The sequence below is a fragment of the Urocitellus parryii genome, unplaced genomic scaffold (assembly GCF_045843805.1).
Source record: "Urocitellus parryii isolate mUroPar1 unplaced genomic scaffold, mUroPar1.hap1 Scaffold_62, whole genome shotgun sequence".
In the NCBI taxonomy this organism is placed as follows: domain Eukaryota; kingdom Metazoa; phylum Chordata; class Mammalia; order Rodentia; family Sciuridae; genus Urocitellus; species Urocitellus parryii.
In genome coordinates, this window is record NW_027554113.1 from 439,284 (window position 1) to 465,525 (window position 26,242).

Here is a 26,242-nt window from a genome sequence, read left to right on the forward strand (position 1 = left end):
AAAGTCTCTGAGGAGCTCATTCTAGTAATATGCATGAGAATAAAGCAAAATTTTAAGTGCTAAGCAACAGCAAGAGCAGAAATGTCCTTCCATAGAGACATGTTTGTACATTGGACACATTTCAAAGCATATAAATCAGAGTACCTTTCAAAAGCATTACTTAATTTCCTATATAATCCCTGGTAGACTTCACTGTTGATGTATTTATCAGGAAAAGAAATTCCAAGGGTTGTATAAACTATTCTCAAATAATGGTATAAGAACAGATAAATAAGAAACTAGACTAAAAACAAATATAAAAATTGTGAGTATTTTAAATATAAATAAAATCTATCTTTACACAAAAGCCTTCCACTTGGATTGCTGAATATAAATCAAGTATTCAATCTGCTCTTATTAAAAATCTCTTAAAATAGAAATTGAAAACTATATGTATTCCACAACTACATCACAAAAATGTCAGTTTGACTCTACAAGAATTCCTAGGTCACTGTACTTGGATAGGTAATTCAGGACATGTCACAAATGATAGCCTAACCTAAAAGTACCCTCAAACTGTTGGACTTCTCAAGTCAATTTAAAATAATATACATGAAACCTGACAAGGTTGCAGCATTTGATTTTGTCACGTGAAGACATTAACAAGTGAACTTTTAATCAAACATTATTACCCTATGTGTATATATGATTACACAACTAGTGTGATTCTACATCATGTACAACCAGAAGAATGAGAAGTTATACTCCATTTATGTATGATGTGTCAAAATGCATTCTGTCAGGCTGAGGTTGTGGCTCAGTGGCAGAACACTTGCCTAGCATGTATGAGGCACTGGGTTTGATTCTCAGCACCACGTATCAATAAATAAAGGTCCATTGACAACTAAAAAAAATTCTTTAAAAAAACACATTCTGTCATGTATAACTAATTAGAACAAATTTTTAAAAAGGAGATGAAAGAAAAAAAATAAAAAATGTACACTCCAAAAAAATTATTTATATTGAATACATTTAGCTTTGTGAAAAGCTCACTACATTTTATTATTCCCCTGCCATTTTATTAAGGGCCCAGAAAAAAATTCATGGAGCATACTATCCTCCTATTTTCTTTCCAAACAAATAAATACTTCATATTTAAAAGGAATAATTAGCTATTTACCTTTTCCTTAATGACTTCAAGGAAAGCACATGGAAAAATACAGTCCTTCGGTTTAGACACAACTATAAGAAGGGGGAAAAAATTCCAAAACCCATTTTATTTTAATTTCAGGTAGACATCAATGCATGTTTCCAAATAGAAATTTGGAAATTAGATATAAATATTCCCCCATCCCTAAATGTTAAAAGGTTCAAGTATTTTCATTGATCATGTTGTGATTCAAATGACTCACCAAGCAAGAACTCTATCCCTACAATTGTTAAAACTTTGATCAAATTTTGCTATCCATCAAAGTCAAAATGAATGATTATAACATTCTCTCCCAGAGGAAATCCCACCACCACCAAAGCCTCAACCAGTTTACAATGAAGTAACTCAGTTCAAACTTCTCAAACTTGGAAAAGAGTTTCTCCTCTACAACATAAAAATAGCTGTTCTCACAGTAACATAGAGAGGAGGTGAACAAAGGCTTGTTGAAATGAGCTAATGACTAGTTTCATCCACATTTTCACCAAGCTATTACCAGGGTTTTCTTCTATGTATTCCCCCTACTTAAGTAATAAACTTCACAGTAATCATAAATTTTGTTTTATGTTTAGCAAAACTAATGTGTTGCTAAAACAAAATAAATTTGCTAAAACAAAATTTATTTAACTGGCTTTCAACATGGACTATATGAGTATCCTCCTTGGAGACTGACTCATTAAACACACAGAATTCTGTGGATGTTTCACACATTGAATTGTAGTACAACTCAATTTCAATTTGATATTACTATAACCTCTCCCGAATAGGCGAACATTAATTTATTCCTTGGCACCTGCCTCATTGCACAGAAAACTCTGGACAATAAAACTTAGTTTCCATAGCTAAAAACAACCTTAACAGTATGCACTATTTATTCTTGAAAATAATTTTTGAAAGTCTAAGAAAAAACTCAAATCAAGTCTTTAACAAAGTATCTTTAAAAAATACATACCACAGAAGTGTGACTGAAAGGGAGGTTGTGGGGGTGCTTTATCTAATGCAAAATTGTGATGAACCAAAGCTGCTATAGCAATAACCTGCAAAGAAAGGAAGGAGGAAATCACTTATCAGACACCTAATATATATTCTGCATTCTTACTGATATGTAAAACTACAGGTACAACCCTACCCCACTTATCATCTCCCTGCAATTTACATTAGTTGAAGAAACTGAGTTGTTTATCCTATAGAATGCTCCGTAGTATGGATTCTGTTGCTTATATCCTAATAGGGTCACTTTCATTTAACACATTCTGTTTCTGTACTGCCTATAAATTCACAGTTAGATCAAATGACTTTATCAAAACCAGGTTCAACTATTTGGCAAAAATACTTTAGAGGTGCTACTGATTACTTCTATCAGAAAGCACAGACACATAATGTCTGTTTTTCTATATTTCAGTGAAATTAGCAGCCACTGTCAATTATTGCCTAGAGCCATTATTTCACTGGAGATTAGAAAGTGGTATTATTCCATTTTTCCTTCATTATTTATTAGCTGAAAACCTTCTAAGAACAGAAACTTCACTTCATCAATTATTTGGTTGCCTGAGGTACAGTATGTTTTCCAGAAAAGTCAGGATAATGCTTGATTTGATTCCCTCATTTATCAGTTTTAAGAATGAGTTAGTTCCCGAGTATCCTTCATAAATGAGCAATGTGGCAGTGGTATTGTTGTTAGTATCATCATGAACTGAGTGTTTCCATCTATTGCAATTATTCTTATCGTGCTCACATTGTCCCACCTTTGGTCAGTAGGATACTCTGCAAGTTGTTTCCTAGGTCCTTCTGACATATCTTCAGTAGATTTTAATATCATCCTTACTTTCTGATATAACACGATGTTCAAGATTTATCTTAAACATTCCCTGCCTTCATTAAGCCATTTCTCCACAGAGCCCTATTTACTTTATTAGGAAACAGTCTGTGAAAACCTAACTCTGGGCACAAGAGAACGGACACTTCTTTTTTAATTTTAACTAAGGACTTATTGAACCTTTCCCAAACACTTAACTATTAACTCCAATCATCTACAGAAATGATTATTTAAAGATCAGGGCTTGGGTTGTAGCTCAGTGGTAGAGCATGCACTCAGCATGCACAAGCGCTTGCATTCATTCAGTCTCCAGCACTACCAAAAATAAAGATGAAATCACATACTAAAAGAATGCAAATATTGTCCAAAATCCCCTTTTAAAAATACCCCCATTTATGTCAAAATGAAGCAAACATAAAGAAACTCCCATTGATCAGAGTAAGAAAACCATAAGGATCAAATGTAACAAGCTGACCACACTGGTGCTCGCCTATGGTTCCAGCTACTTGAGAGACTGAGGCAGGGGGCTCACTTGAGCCCAGAAGTTCAAGGCCAGCCTGGGCAACATAGTGAGACCCCATTTCAAAATAATAATGTCAAAAATAAAATAATAATGAATTCAACAGATAGGGAATACACATACGTGTGTGTGTGTGTGTGTGTGTGTGTGTGTGTAAAAACCACCATTTTAAAACTCTTAATGAAATAACTAATTGAGGTAAAATGACTAATTCATGGAGGCATTAGAACAGTAGTTCTCAACTGGGGATAACTGTACCCTCACATTTTCCTCTAAGGAATATTTGGCAATTGCTGGAGGCATTTTTAGACTGTTACACCTAGCAGGGAGAGGGGGTACACACATCTAGCAGGTAGAGGCCACGGACACTGCTCAACATCTCACAACGCAATAGACCACAACAGCACTCCACAACAGCCCAAAACACATGTAGTGGCAAGGTTAGATGAAAAGCTGATGGAGAAATATACAGTGGTTATCACCATTTGAGCCCACTGACCAATCTTAGCTTCAATAATAGCAGCTTAACCTGACATTATGTGTCTTCCAATATGAAGTACACTCTACTACCTATAAAGTATTTTGGCTAAGAAAGTTGAACTTGAATCTAATTCATCCTTTAGAGATAACTTATAGCATATGGATGTATGAAGGATGGAGGAAGAGTAGGCACTCTGTTTCTATAAAGGACCAAAAATAAGTATTTTAGTCTTTGCAGGCCTCATGGTCTCTGTCATGACTAACTGACTCTGCTGTTGTAGAGCAAAAACAGTTGAAGATATGCTGTGTTTCAAGGAAACTTTATTTACAAAAACAGGTAGTGGGATGAATTTGGCTCACAGACCACTGTTTGCCAACCACTGGTAGAGAGGAAGAAGTCCAATGATACCACAACAGAGCAAACAAATACAGACAGAAAATGGGACATTATATGAGACAACTATCAGTGATTCTTGTAATCATTCAATGTCATTGAAAAGAAAGTGGGGGGAATGGGTGGGAGTTATACAATTTAAAAAGAGAAGAAAGTGGCACAAAAATTAAACACCATCTGTGAATCTTGTGTAAATCCTGATTCAAACCATCTGTTAAAAGACATTGTGAGAAACAAAGTCATTTAAGTATGTGCTGGGGATTTCAGACTAAATCAAGGAATCACTGTTACTGTTATTGGGCTTGCTAATGATGGTATATAAGAAAATGTGCATATTTTAAGAGATGTATACAAAGGCACACAGGGTTAAAATGACATGCTGTTTGAAACTGACTTTAAAATACTTCAAGAGAAAAAAGAGAAGGGAGAAAAACAGGTGTCACAAAATTTGCTAACTGCTGAATATGTGATTGATATAGAGAGTTCATTGTATTATTCTCTGTGTACATTAAAAAAATATTTTCAGCAATTTAACTCCTTGAAAAAATCCACAACACCAGACAAAGAAACAAATTCAATTCCTTCTCCAAAATGAAGTTTTGTACTAAATTAGTATGCTTTCCCCTCCAAGAACAACTTTGTTGCAGTAAAGCTATACAAGTTCAGGCCAAGTATTACACCTAAGGAACAAATACAAAATATGTCCTTTTTTTTTTTACCTCATGTTGATGGTTCTTTGCATTCTGCAATGTTTTCATGCTGAAAGACATCACCACAAGTGGAAGAGGACCAATATCCTTAATTACATTCACCAGGTCAGGTTTCAAAGCCATGGCCTCAAATTTACACCAACTGATTGGCTGGTTCAAGAGCTCTGAAAAAAATAGAAATAACACATCAATCGCTTTTGTTAACTTAAAAAGAAAAAAGTACCATAATTATGACAACTGTGATTAACTGGGATATTCTTCAGTCCTATCTTCTATTAAAAATGACATAATATCTAACTAAAAATAAGCCACATTACTGGATGTGTGTGTACCTATGTTCATTTTCTTGAGAAAAAAAAGTCCAAACAGTGGCTGAGGCTATGGCTCAGTGGCAGAGCACTTGCCTAGCATGTGTGAGGCACAGCATTTGATCCTTAGCACCACATACAAAAAATAAGCAAATAAAATAAAGGTATGCTGTCCATCTACAGTTACAATTTTTTTTTTAAAATCCAAACAAAGCTTTTTGTAAAATGATCTAAAGAATCCAGAACCCAAGATAGGTTTAAAAAACCCAAAGCACTACCATGGAGGAATCATAAAACATTTTTAAGAGATTCATGAAGATAAAAGAGTATCTCAGATACAAGTGCTAGAAAATATCAAGTAACAGGCAAAACAAGTACTATCCACATTAGGATGTGATTCTTCTCCCCTCCAAAGGTCAGCAGTTTACTATGGAGAACAGCTGGGCATTATCTGCCAGGTGGGAAGTACATGTAAACAACAGCATAATGGGACGCACCCTGAACGGCTGCCTGTGCTAAGGCCCCCTTCTAAACTAAACTGCCAGGCATTACAGAGATAAAGTGATTCCAAATATACCTACAATCATCCAAGGAAAATCTTGATGAAAAAACACAAAAGGAAATAAACACACTAAAATATATAAACCAATTCCTTAACTTCCCTTTAGGGGAAAAAAAGCACATTTATCAGCAACCTACTTAGCATTATGACTAAATTTTTCCTTACTTGGATTTTTTACTTCAAGCCAACAAGGTACTTTGATCTTTCTGTTCATCAAGAACAGTTCCAAGCTGGATGTGTTGGTTCCAAATACATGAGAAAATGTTTCTCCTTTTAAATACTGAGGAAGCTTCTGCCTAAAAGGAAAAAAATCTTTTTTGTTTAAAACTATTACTTCACATTTTCCAAGTCTATATTTGAAATAAACAAAAGCCTCTCTATGAAGCAGCAGAAGAAACCCCTTTGATACATGTGAAATGTAATTTGCTACAAATGAAATCCAAAACAATTCACAGTAGGAAACAAAAACAATTCACAATGACAAAATAATGCATCTTCATGACACCCATTAGAAGAAAATAGGCCAAGAAGCTCCCCCAAGAGAGAATTTGTGTCCAAAGCTGTACATGCCTCACTGATAAAGAATAGCCAAGTAAGTACCACTCCATTAGAAGAATGAAAGCAACAGAGTGGGACTCATTGAAAAAGCTTCCATGGTACTTTTCATCACCACTGCCAAAAACATTTTTTAAAAGTTTCCCTTTTCCAACATTGTGGGATCAAAACACTAGAACAAAGGTAAAAAGAGGTTAAGGTCTAGTTAATTAACACCCTACAGCAACGACCTTGCCTGTCACAGGAGCAAGAGCAAGAGCAGCACTATAATGATGCTACCGACACTCCTCTCTCACCTTTCCACTGCTTACAAGAGACACTTAACAGACTAATGATGTCCAACTCCATCATGTGGCATTCATTCCACTTGACAAACAATTGTGCTGTTTCAAGTTATTTGTTTAAAGATGCATACTTGAAAGCAGAGAAAGACAGTATAACCTGTAGACTATGTACTTAAAATTAATTTCATCCATTTCAGTTATTCATTACTATATGTCCACCTCAATGAACTGTGGGCTTGAGGAGTTCTGTCAGTACTACTAATTGAAAGCTAGTTGAAAGTTCAAAAGTAGAAAAAAATGCCATTCACCAAAACCAGGTAATTTTCTTTGTTTAACTTACCAAGTATCTAACTTCCAAGTACTGAGATTTTTCGGGAACATCAGGTATCTCAAAAGCATAATTCTTTTCCACTGTCTGGATAAGTAGATGTTTTAAAAAATCATTAAGACAAAAAAGTTTTCAAAACTCAAATTATCCAGCATTACATAAATAATACATTTTCCTATATTAAATCATCAGGAATCTAGCATCCTTGTGGGACACAAGAGTAATTAAAGCCAAAAAGGTATCCTTTCACCTTTCAACTAGGACTAAGACTCATAGTGACAATGTTAAAAAGACTTCTCTTAGACACTACAGAAATCAAAATATTTGCATTCAAATAGGAGCAATAAGAGATTTATTTTTACAATGTTAATGCATTAAATCATTTGTCAAGAGACAGGTTGTGGCACATGCCTATAATCCCAGCTACTCTCAGAAATCTGGGTAGGAGAATCGTGAGTTTAAGTCCAGAGCTATACATGCCTCACTGATAAAACATAGCAAAATATTGTCTCAAAAAATAAAAATTATTTGTTACTAAATGACATTAAGCAACTCCATCTTGCTAGAATAATCAACATTATAATTATAGTTCATATGTAGTAAGCATTGGCTATGTGTCAAGTACTATTCTAATCATTCAATATGAATCAAGAGATTTAACCCTTTTGACAATGCTTGCAATAGGGCCTCATTTGTCAAATAAAGAAACAGGCACAGGGAAGTCACGTGGCACTTGTTCACAATCAGATACTAGTAAGCAGCAGGGCTAAGACTTAAATCACAAGCAACCTGACTCTAACATTCATATGCTTCACCATTACAACACATTGTCTCTGGAATTTTATGTTTTTAGTTTTTGTTTGCAGTGCTAGGAATCAAACCCAAGGCCTTGTGCATTATTACTTGTGGAAATTTAAAGAAGTGACTCAGCCACAATCCAAAACTTAAGTAGTTAAGACTGTTTGCTGTATCTTTTGCAACTCAATCCTCCCTTTCTTTCCATCACTACTAACTTCCCATATTTTTAGTGGGCTACAGACCCCACAATTATGGCCAAAGGCATCAATATCTCACTAAAATCAAAATATTGTTTCTTTTTTTAGGGGCATTCTCCACTGAGCTATATCCCCAGCTATTTTTATTTTTTGAGACAGGGTCTCACTAAGTTACTATGGTTGGTCTCAAACTTGTAACCCTTCTGCTTCAGCCTCCCAAGTCACTGGAATCAGAGGCATGTGCCACCAACACCAGTTTGGACAATTTGTCATACATATCATGAATATAAGACTTTCATTCTATCAGAAGTAACATCATAGTCCCTGATTTTTAAAACTAAAACTTACTTAACCTTCTAATCAAAATGCATTGGCAATAACTAATTATAAAATCAAAATGTTTTCTTTGCCATTTCAGAATAAAAACATGAAATTAAGCATTTAAAGTAATTTGCTTTGAGTTATCTATATATTCAAATTCATGACCATTATTTTACAATCAGTTTAAAAAGAAAGCAAACTATTTTTAAAAATCTAACACAGTTTTTATATTCATGCCTATGAGATTGCCATTCTATGAATTAGAGATATGCAGAAGGCACTTTGTATGAAGTAGATATGCAATACCTATTTACAAAATCAAGACATTAACAAACAACAAATTAAGAAAGCTGGTCAAAAATTTACAACCAAATACAAACCTTGGACTTGAACTTCATAATTTTATATTTTGCTGCTATTCTTTCAACAAATTCATCGTAAACACCCTTCATTGTAACTGGAATTTCTGTTTCCTTCCCTGTATTTAGATCAATTTTCTGTTCTCCCGTGGGAAGGAGAAAAGGCAGAAAAAGTATCTGTACATAAGATCTTCTTAACCACCAGAAACCCAAGTTTAAAACAGTTTTCATCCTCCCCCATTTAAACACTTAATAGCACAGTCTCAACAATGAGTTCAAAGGCAAAACAATCCCTAAAAAATACTAAACCCAATGGCCAATTCCTCCCAAAGCACCATAAAGCAAGGCAAAGATGATCAATGCTAAGAAACAATGGGAAAATAAGTATTATATATCCTAACCAAGATGCTCCACAATTCAACAGAAATGGGGAGGGGCTGATACTGGGAGGGAGCTGGAGATATTAAAAGTCCTAATAAAGAAGAAGCAAATGGAACTGATCTTGTTAAATGGCCACAGGGGAAATATTACAGCTGCCTATGCAACAAGAGCAGGAAAACTGGGCCAAATGCCATGTCACGTTTTAGAGCCTTAGAGTCCCAAGCCCAATTATTATGGAAATGAAGAGTAAGGGAAATATAACATTCTGTATTAAAACTCAGACACTTTTACTCTAACAAGTTGAAAAACTGAGTTCAACTTCATTTCTCTAATTTTCCCATCGTCTATTGGAATTACTGACAATCAGCGGTCATGAAGCAAGGAGTAAGAAAGAATTGGGGTTGTGAAGAACTGCTACCCTACTGAAGGACAGGGTTGACCTTGGAATAGAGAATGGGTGCCATATATAATTACTGAAATCTCAAAGCTAATCACTAATGCTTACCATTTCACGGGGAAGGAAGTACAGCATTCGCTCAATGTTTTTCACCATGACACAACAGCTCACATGGGTCTTGGCTGATTCAATAAAAACTTTTCCAAACAGAAATACCACACCTGAAAGAATAAGGGAAAACTTAATTGAAATTGAAAAGAAAACATTTCAATTACACCAAATCATAGGAACAACGTAAATGTTTACTGAACATGTCCACACATTTATACCTTTGTGATAACATTCTGACAGCAAACATATATAAAACCAGTTCTTTGTTTTTAAAATATTTATTTTTAGTTGTAGTTGTAGTTGTACACAATACCTTCATTTTATTTATTTACTTTTATGTGCTGAGGATCCAACCCAGGGCTGCACACGTGTAAGGCAAGCACTCTACTGCTGAGCCACAACTCCAGCCCCAAAACCAGTTCTTAACTCAGTACTTATGCCATAGTACACTATCACAGTGGTACAACCCCTGGGAGAAAGGGGATAGAATAATTCTCTAATTTAGTATAAACAGTTTCCCTATAACCAGTATTATCCAGATTAAGAAAAACAAAACAACTATTGTCCAACAAGTCTGCTATTACAACCTCTCATGAAAACATGCAAATATGAGAATATCATTCTAAATTTATTTTTTATTTACACTTACTGATAAAAAACAACCTTCATGTATTGGGATACATACATCAGTATTTTTCTGTATGTAAAGTTGTATTTGGGAAAAACAATTCATCTTGTATCTTATGGTTTGGAAATGAGGTACCCCTCAAAAGCTCCTGTTGATGCCAAAATATTCAGGAGTAAAATGATTTGATTATAAGAGCTGTAACCTTAACCTAACAGTCCATTCTAGCTTGAATGGACTAACTAAATGGTAACTATAGGGAGGTATAGCATGGTTGGAGGAATTGGGTCACTAGGAGCATGCCTTTGAGGTTTGTATTTTGTCCCTTGCACCTCAACTCCTCTCTCTGCTTCCTGCCTACCATATGCTAAGCAGCTTTCCTCACTGTACCCTTATGCCATGTTCTGCCACACCTTGGGCCCAGAGCAGTAGTCAGTCAGTCGTTCATGGACTGAACCTCTGAAACCATAAGCCCCAAATGAACTTTTCCTCCTCTAAGTTGTTCTTGTCAGGTATTTGATCATAGTGATAAAAAGCTGCCTAACACATCTCTTATTCTATATAAACATATATATCTCATAACAGGGTTCTATTATAATCTATTTCACCCTTTCTATATGCATGCCTATAATCCCAGAGGTTTGGGAGGCTAAGGCAAGAGGATCACGAGTTCAAAGCCAGCCTCAGCAAAAAAGCAGGGCGCAAGAAACTCAGTGAGACCCTGTCTGTAATAAAATATCAAACAGGGGTGGGGATGTGGCTCAGTGGTCAAGTGCCCCCCAGTTCAATCCCCAGTACAAAAAAAAAAAAAAAAAAACCTATCCATGACACTGGCCTGATATCAGAAATTAATTACTTTGAAAATTTAGTTGTGCCTCCATGTTTCAATCTTAGCCTCCAATATCCCTTACTACAAACCATCACTAATTAAGAAAAATGTCTGTGATGATATATATTTGTTTGGTATCTGACCCATCCAATATAGTAGCTACTTTTCACATGTGGCCATTAAGCACTTAAAAGGTGGCTACTGGTTGAGAAACTGAATTTTAAATTTTACTTCCTTTTAAACAGTATAAATTAAAAGAACTACAAATGGCCATTATATTGGACATTATGGTACCTTAGTAGATCCCTGCCCTGTGAAACAATGGTATTTACTAATAAGAGTATAAACCAAAAAACAAATGATAAAAATAACAAACTCTCTTTCACAAAGAGTTTAGTTGTGGATGGACACAATATCTTATTTTTATGTGGTACTGAAGATCAAACTCGGTGCCCCATACATAATAGGCCAACACTTTTCCACTAAGCAATGGCAATGATGCTTTATAGGCACTTACTTGGGAGGTGATCACCATCCACTTTTGTTTTAATCATTCTTATTTCACACTGCTACAAGAATTTAGGAAGAAAAATAAATAATGGCAGCAAATTCAACTCTGGTGCTCTGTAACTCTCCATGTGCATCCACCAGACTGTCAATCACTGTGTAGTTTATTTCAGAGACCATTCACTGAATGCCTACTATGGACCTGGCATTATACTGAATACTGGAAATGAAAGATTTGTAGCAGCTTAAAGGCTTTGGAATAGAGAAAAAAACTGATTCAGATCATTTCAAAATCAGATGACAAAACTACAATGAGAAAGGGTATGATGGGGTCATAGGACTCTAAGGTCCATCTAGAGGTTTAGGAAAACTTTCAGGAAATGACATCCGAGCTGAATCTTGAAGAATGTGTCAGATAAGGGCATCCCAGTCAGACAAATACTATGAGTAAAGGGACACGCAGCAGCAATTTCTAGGGCAAAAATTCATAGATAGCAGGCATCAGAAACCTTGCTAAGGAGCTTGGACTCTGTGTTATAAGCAATAGCTACTGAGGATTTTTTTAAAATGAGGAAATGATATAGTCAATGTTACTCTTCTGATCAATCACTCTGGCAGTAATGTGGAAGACAACAGTTTAGAGATCAATTAGGAGGCTGGTACAATGAATTCAGTAGGCAAGAAGGGTTCAGGGCACCAGTTATGAGGAGATAGATTATCTACTTTAGAAGGAGTAAACTAACAAGTGAGGAAAAGGAGGGAATCAAAGATGGCTTCCAGGTTTCTGGTTTTGATGGAACCATTAACCTATGGGTTAATAATTAATCAAATCTATAAGGTCCCTTTTACCATGCAAGGAAACATCACAAGCTCCAAATGTTAGTACATAGACATCTTTAGGGAGAGGGGTCATTATGCTACCTATTACACCTCTCAGTTCCATGAAGTTGAGAAGTTCTCTCAGAGGTCTTAGAAAACAGGAAGAAGGTTAAAAAAAAAAAAAAAAAAAAACAGGACTTAAAAAAAATCCCAGAATTAACAGGCAGCTACTCAAATTCAGAGATGAGAAACAAATGAGATATGTCAAAATTATTTTGCCTCCTATCTTTTAGGCAAAGGGTAAAGATTAAAAACAGAGAATCTCCACTATTTCTGTTTAATGAAAAAACATTCATTTGGAGGTGATTTTTAAATTTTAAAAAAAAGTTATCCTGAAGAACTGAAATAATACATATTCAATTTGGTTAAAAAGAAACAGGCCCAGAAGCACCACCAGAAACATATTTGTTCAATTTGAGGAGGGTCTTTTCTTACAGTTACTGTTGTTAAAAATGGAATGACCCTCCTCTGTCATCTTAAGGGCATTCTTGGCTCCTGTAAGATGATTTTTTTTCCTCTACAAAGAGGGAGTTAGTAAGGCCCCCCTCATCAGAAGGTCAGGCCTGTGAATTCTAAAAGAGAATAAACTTTTTGTTTCATTTGTTGTGTGGCCCTCTTCTTCAATTTATCCCTAGCATTTTGTGAATCAAGAATTCACAATACTAGTTCATTAGGATGACCTGGGAATCAGTCTTGATTTCTCCTTTCCATCAATGCTCAGATTCAATCCATCAACAAGTTTGTATCAAAATACTTGTTAAATGCGTTCATTTCTCTCCTTCCCAGCCTCCAGGGTCCAAGTAACTAGTACCTCTGCCCTGGAATGACTGATCTCCAGGGCTTCTATAATTTCCTACCACCCCACTCTAGCTCACCCTTCTACAGCTATATATACAAGCATGCACACACAGAATAACATGTCTGTTATTCTCTTCACAGACAAGAGAATTCCTGTTGAAATGCAAAGTCAATTATGGGACCATCCATCATTATATGGCCTTTTACCTTTATCTCCAACTTCACTGCATACCAATCTTATCACTTGATAACTATGCTACTATCACACAGGCCACCTTCTTCGTGTCAGTCCTTCCCACTTACTGGATGCTTAAGCTGAAATGTCCTTTCCTCGACTCTGTATGTGCCTCACATCTTAGCCCAGGGATCATCTCTTAAGACAGGCCTTCACTGAGCATCCTACAACAAACTCCCTTTTACATCAGTTTCTTTTATTTATAGCCAATTTCTCCCCACCCACTCCCACCCTATTAAAATATAAGCAACATTATAGCATAGGGAATTTGTGCAGTTTGTTCACCCCCTCTCAGTGACTTAAACATAACATGTGTCCAATTTGCTAAATAAAGAGACAAATTAATGACTGATTCCATTTGCAGAATAATCCTGCAACTTCAGATACATCGATGGCAAAGTACAAGCTCATTCAAAAATCACAAATAACTGATTTTTGGAATAAGCATTTTAAGGACTATTCACACCACACGGTGGCTCACGAACTTTACAATGAACAAGTCCTACTCTCCTATAACACACTTACATGAGGGCAGAGCCTGTGCCAATGTTCATCACTAAATATTCAAGAGAAAACTTGCTACTCCATCAAGACATATGGTTACTTTATCTTTGATTACCTGGTTGGTTGTACTGATCTTCATAAGCATCCAACCAATAAAACTGGAACACTTGTTCTTCATCTGTCCCTTTTACCAATGGGAGTTGACTGGAATCCACTTGAATTTCTTGTGCTGAGAAACTATCATCTTCCTGATCAATGCCCCAACAAGAGTCATCTGGGAGAAAACTTCCCCCTGCAGAAATCAAATTTTCCAAAACTTTTCAAAATCTAACAGAGTAGGGCTGGTGCTACTGCTCAGTGGCAGAGCACTTGCCTAACGTGTGAGGCACTGGGTTCAATCCTTAACACTGCATAAAGACCTAAACAAATAAAGGCATGCTGTCCATCTATAACTATGAAAACTTTTTTTTTTTTTTTTTTAAATCTTGGCTGGGACTGTAGCTCAGTGGTAGAGCACTTGCCTAGCACATGTGAGGCACTGGGTTCAATCCTCAGCACCACATAAAAATAAATAAATAAAATAAAGGTATTGTGTCCATCTACAATGAAAAAAATTTTTTTTAAATCTAACAGACGGGCTGGGGATGTGGCTTAAGCGGTAGCATGCTCGCCTGGCATGCGTGCGGCCTGGGTTCAATCCTCAGCACCACATACAAAGATGTTATGTCCACCAAAAACTAAAAAATAAATATTAAAAAAATTCAAAAAAAATCTAACAGATTGATTAGAGTGCTATCTGCCAGGAAAAAAAATACCAGAAAATGCTCTTACAAGCAAGACGTGGTCTCTTTCCTAGGATCCGCCTTATGTTTCATCCTCTCTGCTGGCTCACTCTCTTGGTCCCAAGTCTTGGCAGTCACAGGCTTCATATCCACCTCCTCAGCTTCCATGGGCTCATCAAAGTCACCATCTTCAAACTCCATTTCCCCTGACTCATACTCATCTTCCGGACACTCTGGCTGCACCAGCTCTCCTATAGACATCAGCATATATTCCTGTCACATGCTAGTACCTGGGGCACAATGGTTTACCCAACACTGAAACATCAGCACATCCCTTTTCCTACACTTGTATTTCTCTTTAGTCTCCAAGTTGGATGTTTTTAACTTTTAGTGCTACAAATCCAAATCTTTCACACTTAGACTTGCCATCACAATACCTCCACTTCTTCTACTGCTGTAAAAACAACTGCTCAACACCCTTGCACTTCTGCCTGACATCAGACTTACCAGCAAATTCAGCTCGTTTAAGAGGAACAGGAGTTAATGAAAGCTCCTTCCTGGTGACAGGGGAAGCAGTTTTTCCTGAAGGAATTGCCTGTAAACATTTTTAAATGTTTAGTCACTTAGACTTGCATACTAAAAATATGTAACTGCCCTACCCTGACCAAAGATAATGACAGTTCCCATTTATAAAAAGATTTTATGTATTATTAATGTAATAGCTTCAATTATTTTACTGTTACCTAGATTTACAGAAAAAAAATACTTGTTTCCAGGAGGAAAATTATTGCATTTAGCACAGTTGTAATAGCTATAATAAACACATATTAGTTACTACAAAATTTACTATGAAAAAAGCAGGCACATGCTATTTTTGAAATACACAAAACTATATATTGAATGGCAGTCCTAATTTAAAAAAAAATCAAAAATAAATTCAAAGGCATTTCCTTCACATAGAAAAGCAAACATACATAAATTTAAAACAATATCATAAATCAAGACAGGGTATCTCTATACACTTTACCTTGGGGGTGTACACAGCAAAAGGATTCAGAGAAGCTCCAGTAGATCTTTTCTTCTTAGGTATTATTATAGGTGGAAGAGTTATTTGAGGTTTCTAAAAGGAAGGGTAAGACAGATATTCACTGCCATGCTTGGTTTACCACGTAACAGATAAAGTGCATTTCGCTCACTGAAACTCAATAAGCATTTTTCCTTCCCTGCCCACCCCCCCTGCAGGATCTATGTTCATACACTGTGGTTACTATAGCAACAATACTACAGAAATCACTAGAAAACCTGAATAGATACGGGATCCACCCCTCACCAATTCTTTTCTTTTTAAAATTTAACGCAGTCTTTCACTTATCCTTCCAGAATATTACATTTAAAAACAATCAAGATACATATGACTGCATAGTGTTGATGCTAGATTATTTTGATGTATGGCCATTTAGAAAGAAATACACTTCTAAATAAGCACTTAGAATTTATGAGAAATGGCCAAATTTCAAATTCACAGTGTAGGTGAGCCTATTTGAGTTCTATCAGGAATAGGACACTAACTCTTTCTTCACTCCCACTCAGAATTAAAGACTGACAGGCTTCAATCTATTTAGGGAACATATGCTATAGCAACTGAACACAAGCAGTGAGCATTCACAGAACTGATTCCTGGGTGTATTCTTACTACTTCCAACATACATCCACACAGCCCCATCTACATAATCGCATAGCTGTAACAGCTAGAAACTACTCACCTAAAATGGTGAGAAGAAACTAACTGGAAGATTTTATTTTTCTTTTTATTTTTGTGGGATATTTCTTTTGGTGGTACTGTCCTTGCATTTTTTAAATTCTAGCAAAAGTCTATTCCATACAACTTCTGAATTATTTCTAGAACCTATGTTCCCTGCACATTTTATAACTCCCAAAGAATCACTTACCTCAGTGTTCAGATCTTGTAGAATGTCACCTAGCAGTTCATCCTTAGACAAATCTACAGCTTTCTAGAGATTATAAAGGAAGGCAAAATGAGAAAGCCCTGCACATTAAATTTTCACCCAGACCACACACATGACTATGAAAGGAAGAACCTAACCAATCAGTCCTTACATCTTCATTTCAAATGAAGTGGTCAAATCTATTCAGATTTTAACTACCACCTGTGTATACGTAAATTCTAAATTTATAGCTCCCATCCTCTATTTTAATTCTCATTACATGATATTCCTTCTAGTCACTGAAATTAAACACACTTTCAATTCAGTTTTCCTGTTCAATCTTTCTTTTCTGTGTCCCAAATTCTAATCATTGAGGTGCTTAAATCATTTGAAAACTAAAGTCAACTTAGTGAGTGAAGCTGGGAAAATGTTATTTAAATATGTATTAAGTTTCTAATACCTGTATAATCATATTCTAAATTCATTTCACAAAGGAAAAGACAAAATATACAGAAACCATGAAACTCACATCTGTGGTTTTCTTTCCAGCACTGGCAATGAACATTGACTTGATATTGTTTGGTTTTGTCACTGCAAGTTTCTTTACATTCTTCTTGTCTCTGTTGCGTGCTTTAGCATCATTTCCTATTGGAACATATATTATTTAGAAACACAAAAGGTCCCAGTTCAAATTGGAAAACAAAAAGCCTAGTAGTCACTTGTTCTCCATATATGGGAATTTGGGAAGAAAATATTAAAACTTCAAAATACAAATATATAAGATTTTACATGAGGTACATAAAGAAGAAACTTTAAAATAAGCTAAATTCAAAAACTCGGGCTAAACGTTATTACAAAAACTGATAAAACACAAGTTAAATATCAGGATGAGTTAAGTGTGACTATTTAATTGCTAATGTTAGTGTTAATAAAAAGTCTTTTTTTTTAAGTGAGACAGGAGGGCTGGGGTTGTAGCTCAATGGTAGAGCACTTGCCTGGCACGTGTGAGGCACTGGGTTCAATCGTCAGCATCACATAAAAATAAATAAAAGTATTGTGTAAAAAAAAGTGATATAGGAAAGATAAAGCCAAGCTGGAACCAAGATATTATCCTAATAACCTTCATGAGATCATATCTTTGATTTTATATGTAATTTGACAGAACAACTTAACTGCAAAGAAATGGAATTACCAGTTATGATACTGTAGCATCCTGATTTCCATTTTTATGAGAACAGCAACTAGACACATGCAACTATGTCACATTAACACTAAACAGCACAGAGGCATTTGCTCATTAAAAGAAAACTTTTGCCATTTAATCTCTTCTGACCATGTGTAAATCAACTTTCCTAATACTGTCGATTTTAATCTCACTTTCTGATTCATCCCCAAATAGTCTCAATCTCAAAAAAACTAAATGAATAATTAAAATAGTGTGGTAGTGGCATATACACAGAGAGACCAGATGAGTAAAAAATACAATCTAGAAAAAAAGACCCCATCACATATGGAAATTTAGCATATAATAAAGGTGACAACTTACATCATTTGGGGAAAAATAGATTTATAAATAAATAGTGTCGGCTAGCCATTTGTAAGATCCATATAAACATCAAAAGGAAATTTTAAAAATAAAACTATGCAAGTACTTTAGAAAAGCAAATTCCTTTGTAATCTGGGTATAGTAAAAATCTAACACTAATTCAAAATCCACTTTCAAGGAAAAAACAGATTGATAAATTCAATTACACCAGAAAAGGAATTTAAAGAAAAACCTGGAGAAAATATTTACAATATGTATCACAGATAAAGTATCCATTACCCTGACAAACATTTCCCTGATATAAAGACCTAAAACAACCAATCGAAACTCAAAAGGAATGTGAGCAATAAATACAAAGTTTTATGAGAAGATCCACAACTTTCAGTATAAAAGAAATGCAAATGAACACCACACTGAGATGCCATTTCTCGAATATCAGACTCGCAAAAATTCAGCTTAACAACATACTATCAGCAGGGCTTTGGGGAAATACACACCCAGACACTGTTCATAGGAGGGTACAAAAGAAAAACTCCTAGAAGAACTTGAGAACTTGGCAATATCTTGTCAACGCCTAAAAAAAATTTTGTGAGCATTTACTCTCTGAGCCAACAATTTCACTTCTAGGAATTTTCCAAGGAAAACATAATATGCACAAGAGATACTGGATGTGTGGCACTATTTGTAATAATAAATTATTGAAAATAAATGTCTACCCGAAATAATTATTTTAATAAATGATAGCATATCAATATAATGGAGTACTATGCAGCCATAAAGACATAAATAAGAAAAATCTGTTAAGTACTAATATGAAGTGATTTTCAGAATATCTTAAATGAAAAAAGCAAACTACAAAACTATCTATAGATGATATCTTTTGTCTAAGAAAGAAAATAGAAATACGTACACACAATTCCATTCCTAGGTATATATCCAAAAGAATTGAAATCAGGTATTCAAACAAAAGCTTCAACATACATGTTCATAGCAGCATTAAAAAAGGTAGATAACTCAGTGCCCATCAACTGATTAATGGGTAAACAAAATGGGCAACACATATCCAGATAATATTATTCAGCCACAAAAAAGAATAAAGCACTAATACATGCTATAGCATGGAAGGAACTTTAAAACATTATGCTAAGTGAAAGATGCCAGACAAAAATGTTACATATTGTATGATCCCAGTTATATAAAACATCCACAACAGGCAAAACCATAGAAACAGAAAGCAGATTAATGGTTGCCAGGTGCTGAGGGAAGGAAGACTAGAGAGTGACTGTTTAATGAGTATGGGGTTTCCATCTGGGGCAATGAAAATATTCTGAAATTAGATAATGGTGATGGCTGCAAACACTGCAAATGTACTAAATGTCATGGTAAATTCTGTGATATGTATTCTACCATAATAAAAACAGGCATTTTTCACATGGCAAGGCTATGAAAAGGTTTACAGGACATTTGTAAAATATGTGAGACCAGAGAATTGCATTAAGGAACTTGTATCTTTATTGAGACCAACTGGAGCAGTTTGAAGACAGAATATACTTAATGGTTAAAATGTTTAGTATGCAAGGGGGATGGGGATATGGGGATATAGGTCAGTTGGTAGAGTGCTTGCCTTGCATGCACAAGGCCCTGGGTTCAATCCCCAGCAACCGCCCCCACACACACAGTTTAGTATGCAGAAATCCACAATTAGTGTTTGTTTTATTGTACTTTTCCAGTTATTTTTCTTCATTTGGACTTGACCAATATTTTTCTCTATTTGAAAACAGCATGCCAGGGACTGGATTCACACCATAAGGAGCTGACTTTATACTCAAAACTACAATTTCTTGTAAATTTTTAAAATGGATTTCAGAATTCTGTTTGCCTTCATAATATCTTGTGACCTTACGTGGGCTCTTAGTGAGGTTCACTGAAACAATGGGGATTTGTGGGTGAATGACATTGGCAAAGCATGAAATAAAAATTTCTAAGACTAGCTGTCTTCCAGAATATCAACTCATTCTCTTTACTAATGTATTGCCAAAACAGATAACAATATGAAAAGAAACAGTGGTGGCTCATTTATTCAACAAATACTGCATACTTCTTTCATGTCTGCTGCTGTGATCAGCCCTGGAGTGAGTGGGACATGGGTCCTTTCTTTGAGAAGCTCCTTAACCAGTCCAACATCCTAATTTGCAGCTGACCAAAACTAAAATCTACATAGGTGTTCGGGACTATGTCAAGTTGATATAATTAACAATATAGCCATAACACAGGTCTCCTTGATTCTGGGACATAATACAGTAAATGGGTTCATTCTATCTTCCAGGACGCATATAAACTACAAATACACAATTCGCAACAATTCTACAAAAGGGTCCCAGTGTATAGAGTTTCTACACTACAGTTTGGCAGAAATTAGTCCATTCATACTCTAATGGATGGATGAATGAATAAATAACATCCCCTCTGAGGGAAAACCAAACATATGTTTTTTTTTTTTTTAATAACTGTGAATAAAGGAAAGATAAACAAGAAATTAATTAAAATGGTTATTTATAGAGATGGGTAGAAATAAGTCAGAAGGCATAGGAATAAGAGCAAGACTTTTCTGCATATATCTCTTGATATCATTTTGATTTTGACATTATGTAGTTATTTTATAATATTGTAAAAAGTTAAAGACTTTTAAAAATTTGAATACAAAAACAAATGAACCTATAAACTCTCACAATAAATCTTTAGAGGGATATACGCCAAGAACAAGTAAAATTGCAAAGAAATCATAAACTTTACTTAGAAAGGTTGTTAATAGAGGGCTGGGGTTGTGGCTCAGAGGTAGAGTGCTTGCCTAGCATGCATAAGGCACTGGGTTCGATCCTCAAAATAAAATATATTGTGTCCACCTATAACTAAAAAAAAATGTACCTTAAAATAAACAGAAAGGTTGTTGGTTTAGTAATTCTAAATCAACTGTGTATATTTCAGAAAACAAAGATTTTCATTGAAAGTGTAAAAATATGAATTGGAAGATGAATTCAGTAGTATTGGACTGGGATAAAATTTATCAGTATGAATTCAAAACATACATAATGTCCTAGTTCTGTTCACCAAAAGGGCCTAGAAGCTAGAAACCACCATACCCCAAGAGCAATAAACACATCCTTCTCCCAGATCTGAATAATATTCCCCATGAAAGGAACCAGATAGTGGCTAGAAACAGTTGATTCCAAGTCTGGTATAGGAGGAGTACAAGGTAAACTTTGAACATCTTCTCAGCCCTGATAGCTAGGAAATGCTCAGACTGATTGGATCACATCAAAAGGATGCAGGCACCAACTAAAAGGGGTTTCACTCCTACCAGCTAAATCTGGGATAATTTGAACACCGAAAGGAGAAATGGTAGCACTGAATTATAACAGTAAATTTTCTAGAAACCCATGAGTTTGAATTGATAATTTTAAAAAGGAAAGAAGCTGAGTGCAGTGGCATGCACCTGTAGACCCAGCCACTAAGGAGGCTTAAGCACGAAGATCACCTGACCCTAGAAGTTCAAGGCCAGCCTGGGCAACGTAGCAAGACTCTATCTCAAAAATAATAGAAAAAATTTAAAAGGAGAGAATCATCAACAGATGCTGAAAGCACTGGGTGAAAATTCATGGGAAAATGGGATATACACATGGTCTCAAATTATCACCACTTGTTTGCATTAATCATAAAGGGGGAAAGGTAGCTTTAGAAGGAATCTGACATATCATCTTAACCAGGAGATCAAATTTATTATCAACACTAAGGGAATGGTATGCTCTTTACAGAGGGCATGAATTCAGGGCCTTGTGTATGCGAAGCAAGCCCAGGGTCAATTTCCAATACTGCAAAAAAAAAAAAAAAAAAAAAAAAAAAAGCTGCAAAACACCTTACTCAGCAAACTGGACACATATTACTATAGACAATGATAAATGATAATGTTACTGTGGTTAAGCAGATGAGAGCCTTTATTCTTAGAAAGGGACTTCTGAAGTTCAAAAATTTCACCAACAACTAGTCTGTGTCAGTGGTTGGAAAGGGGAGAGGAAACAAATGTTGCAAAACATTAATGTGCAAATGAGAGTCCACTCCCTCTGTAAGAGCATGATAGCAGAGACGTAAGGCTTTGTGGCCAAATAGGATTCTGTAACATGATTATGTATTCTTTATATTTATCGTTTTTTCAAAAACCACACTTTGGGAGCTGGTGATATAGTTCAGTTAGTAGAGTGTTTGCCTCCCATGCACAAGGCCCTGGGTTCAATCTCCAGCACCAAACACACACACGCACTTTGGAAACATAAAAACCTTTCCTTAGCTCAATGGCTGTATAAAAACCGATATGATTTGATGATATGGGGGGGGCTGTTAATGGAGAATGTTCTAAAATAACCTATGGTGATAGTTGCACAATTCTGTGATGAATTTTATACTTTAAATGAGTGAATTACACAGCATGTGAGTTATATCTCAATGAAGTGTTTTTTTTTTCCCAAAAAAATTAAGCCATAGTTTGCTGACCCCTTATCTATCACTTGGTGGTAGAAGACCAATTAACAAACTAAACAAACAAACAAAAAAAAAACAAGGAGTATTTCCCATTCCCATTTTACAGAACTAAATCTGGCTTGTTTACCTGAAAAAAAAATGCCAAGATTGTACAGTTAAGAAAATTTAACACATTCATTCATATCATTTTAAATTTCAATTAAACAAAGCAAGCTGATTACACTAGTTCTAAACTTTATTATTGTACTGTACAATTACTGAAGAGTTCATCATTTCAGTAGGAATTAAAACACATCACTTACTATGGCAGTCCTCAATATCAACAACTCTAAATTGACGATAGGACTAAAAATTTCATACTTTCTGGTACTGTTTTTGTTTCTTACATTTAATTTTCTACACAACTGTGATTCTCTCACTGTCAGAACATATACTCTATCTAAAAATAATTGTGTAGGTTCTTCTCCCTCAAAAGGAGACTGTTTCAGAATACCAAGTCATCTTAAAAGTTTAGACAATTCTTCAAATCTCAAAATGACATTCTCTTGTAGGTACCTTTCTCACTGGTATCAAGAGCATTATCTTCAAGATCATCATCAAAAATCTCTCGGCCGTCTTCCACAAAACCAATACCATCTGCAGGAACAAAATTTAATATTGGGATCAAGTTTTCACAAGTCACCAACAATATTTTAGCCTTGGCAAAAAGAATACTTTTGTAACCACTCAGATGTTCTCCTAGTCTGTTCCATTTATAAGTGCATCAGAATCCTATTCAAACAGGTCTCAGACAAGGCAGGTCATCCACACAGCAGATGTGGCATCAAAACCAAATATATACTATACCTAGCTAGGTGAAACAGGGAAATGATCTGGTCCCACAGGATCAAAAACTTAGCCACAAAAGCTTGCTTCACAGGTATTTTACTCTACCAGAAGAATTTTTTAAAAGCCTAGAAAGGCACCCTAGTCTGCATGGGAAAATTAGAATATAGCTGAGCTCTATTACAGAAATAGAAACATAATCACAGACACAGTCTATATCTCCTTCCTGTGGTCAGCAATCACATAAGCAGGAAACTTTATACAAGGGACAGAAGAACAGTAGAAAAGAACCAGCTTTTACAGTACTTTCCATTGCTCATATTACCTCTCATACCTAAAACTTCATGTGCTCCTTGCAGCAATCAGGGAGATAGTTTTCTTATCTCCATTTATAGAATAAAAACTTGTGGCTCAATGCATTAAGTAACTTGGCCACAGTCACACAGTTGCAAAGGAGAAAAGAGAACCTCAATCTCTGTCCCTTAATTCAGATGCTGTGTTTTGGCCCCACAGAAACAATTCACTCCAATTCACCCTCCTCCCAATTCACCCTTTCCCACTTTGGTATTGGGGGTTGAATGCAGGGTCTCATGCATCTTCACAATTCCCACAGAGTCGTTTCCTGGATGATTTTTACTATATCTTGAGGTATGTGCCTTGATTCTCCAAAATGTTGCCAAATCAACTTCTTATTGTTCTGCTTCCTCATCCTCAAATAACTAAAAATGATCCAAACCAAAGGTATGATTCTAACAATGCCTTCCCTCCACCCAGGCAAAGTAGAAACTCCACATGAAAACCTACAAAAAGCAACAAACACAGTGCCTGGCAGGTAATTTCCTCCTACATACCATCATCCACAATCCAGTCATCATCCTTCCATGCCTGAACCAGCTTCGAATACTGATCTTCATCAACTTCTTCATAAACACTTGTGAAGTCCTCGATCTGCCATTATACAAGTTTGAGAAAAAGCTTCAAATGGAGTGAAAGTGTTAAACAGTTCTTATGAAAAAAAATTGTCAAATTGAAATTGGAATGGCAGCCTGATGGAGAAGCTGCAACCAAATCATGAGTTCTGACATTCAATATCACTACAGGGTTTTCCTTAAATAGACATCAATTAACTTAGTATTCCTTTTAGGTGGGTGTTAACATAAGATATTAAATGATTCCATTAGCATAATATACTTGTCACACCATCAATTACTCATCTACTTCATAAAAAACAAACTGAATTATAGCCAATTCTTCATTAGCTGCTTTGGGGATTATTCACTTGTAATTTCTAGACTGGTTGCTCCTATACTTAGCAAACCTGTAAGGCATACCACCTCTTTCTCCACTACTGATGGATGTTCTACAAATAGACAACAATTTTAATGCCTGTTTGACTAAATAAAATGCAAAAGGAAAATCTCCCTCATCCAGCCCCCTACAAAAATTTGGCAAAACAAGCATATTCTTCTATAAGCCAACAAGAAAAGGCTTTTGAGTGTTCGCTCTTTGCTTCACCACTGATCCTCCACCACTCTCAGGTTTTGAAACTGCACAGGGATTTATATGCTGAGCTGTTTGAAAGGCAAGTCCAGAGAAAGTAGCCACACTAGCTGCCTGTCAAAGGGTCATAGTACCATGAGCTACTGGTACAACTAAAGCAGAATGCCTCTGCACAAAATAACAGAAGTGCACCATTGCTGCCACTGCCCATGGTAATGGGCCACATACACCCCAAATGAGAATCTGGTGAGCTGGTTAGGAAGATTTCATAGATATCTCATGAAAAATATCCACCTTCTCTCAAGAGTTCTGCATTTTTCAAATAGGATATCAGGGGAGATGACTAACTCTACCTGAAGAGCTAAGACTCTAGGAAAAACCTGGGACACAGATATTTGAGAGCTTGATGAACAGAGCTGACTGATTTCTGCCACACCTATAAAGCATATAATGATTACAGGTCTAGGCTTTGTTTCACCTCTTTTTTAACTTACTCTCTAGGGATCACTGGCAGGTACTGATTTGGCCTTTTACCATTTGATAAAAAACGACCTACTCTACCAAACTTATTAACAAGCCAAATGTAAACTAGTCCAATTAATATTATCATATTAACCAATTTTCTTTTTCGGGAGGGGAGGCTGGCATAATTATTATTGTTGGTTGAAGGCATACTGTTGTTTTTTATTTAAATAGTTGATTTATATGCTATTTTGGGGGGGTACCGGGGATTGAACTCAGGGGCACTTGACCACTGAGCCATATCCCCAACCCTTTTTTATATTTTATTTAGAGACAGGGTCTCACTGGATTGATTTGCACCTTGCCATTGTTGAGGTTGGCTTTGAACTCGTGATCCTACTGCCTCAGCCTCCCAAGCCACTGGGATTATAGGCATGTGCCATCAAGTCCAACTGATTTATCTACTATTTTTGAGGGGATGGTACTGGGGATTGAACCCAGGGGCACTTTACCACTGAGCTACATCCCCAAACCCTTTTACTTTTTATATTGAGATAGAGTCTT

General features: G+C 35.8%; 1 protein-coding gene across 1 annotated transcript in view; it reads right to left on the reverse strand.

The window, feature by feature from the left end:
* The window catches only part of LOC144252872 (DNA polymerase alpha catalytic subunit-like), a 94,912-nt gene that overhangs the window by 16,597 nt on the left and 52,073 nt on the right, over positions 1-26,242 (reverse strand). Inside the window, 16 exon segments of the mRNA XM_077794940.1 lie at positions 1,160-1,221; positions 2,139-2,223; positions 5,116-5,270; positions 6,142-6,272; positions 6,687-6,703; positions 7,156-7,230; positions 8,840-8,956; positions 9,705-9,817; positions 14,200-14,376; positions 14,920-15,117; positions 15,374-15,461; positions 15,894-15,986; positions 16,816-16,878; positions 17,342-17,457; positions 23,447-23,527; positions 24,568-24,672. Of these exon segments, the coding sequence (XP_077651066.1) occupies positions 1,160-1,221; positions 2,139-2,223; positions 5,116-5,270; positions 6,142-6,272; positions 6,687-6,703; positions 7,156-7,230; positions 8,840-8,956; positions 9,705-9,817; positions 14,200-14,376; positions 14,920-15,117; positions 15,374-15,461; positions 15,894-15,986; positions 16,816-16,878; positions 17,342-17,457; positions 23,447-23,527; positions 24,568-24,672 (1,676 nt within the window).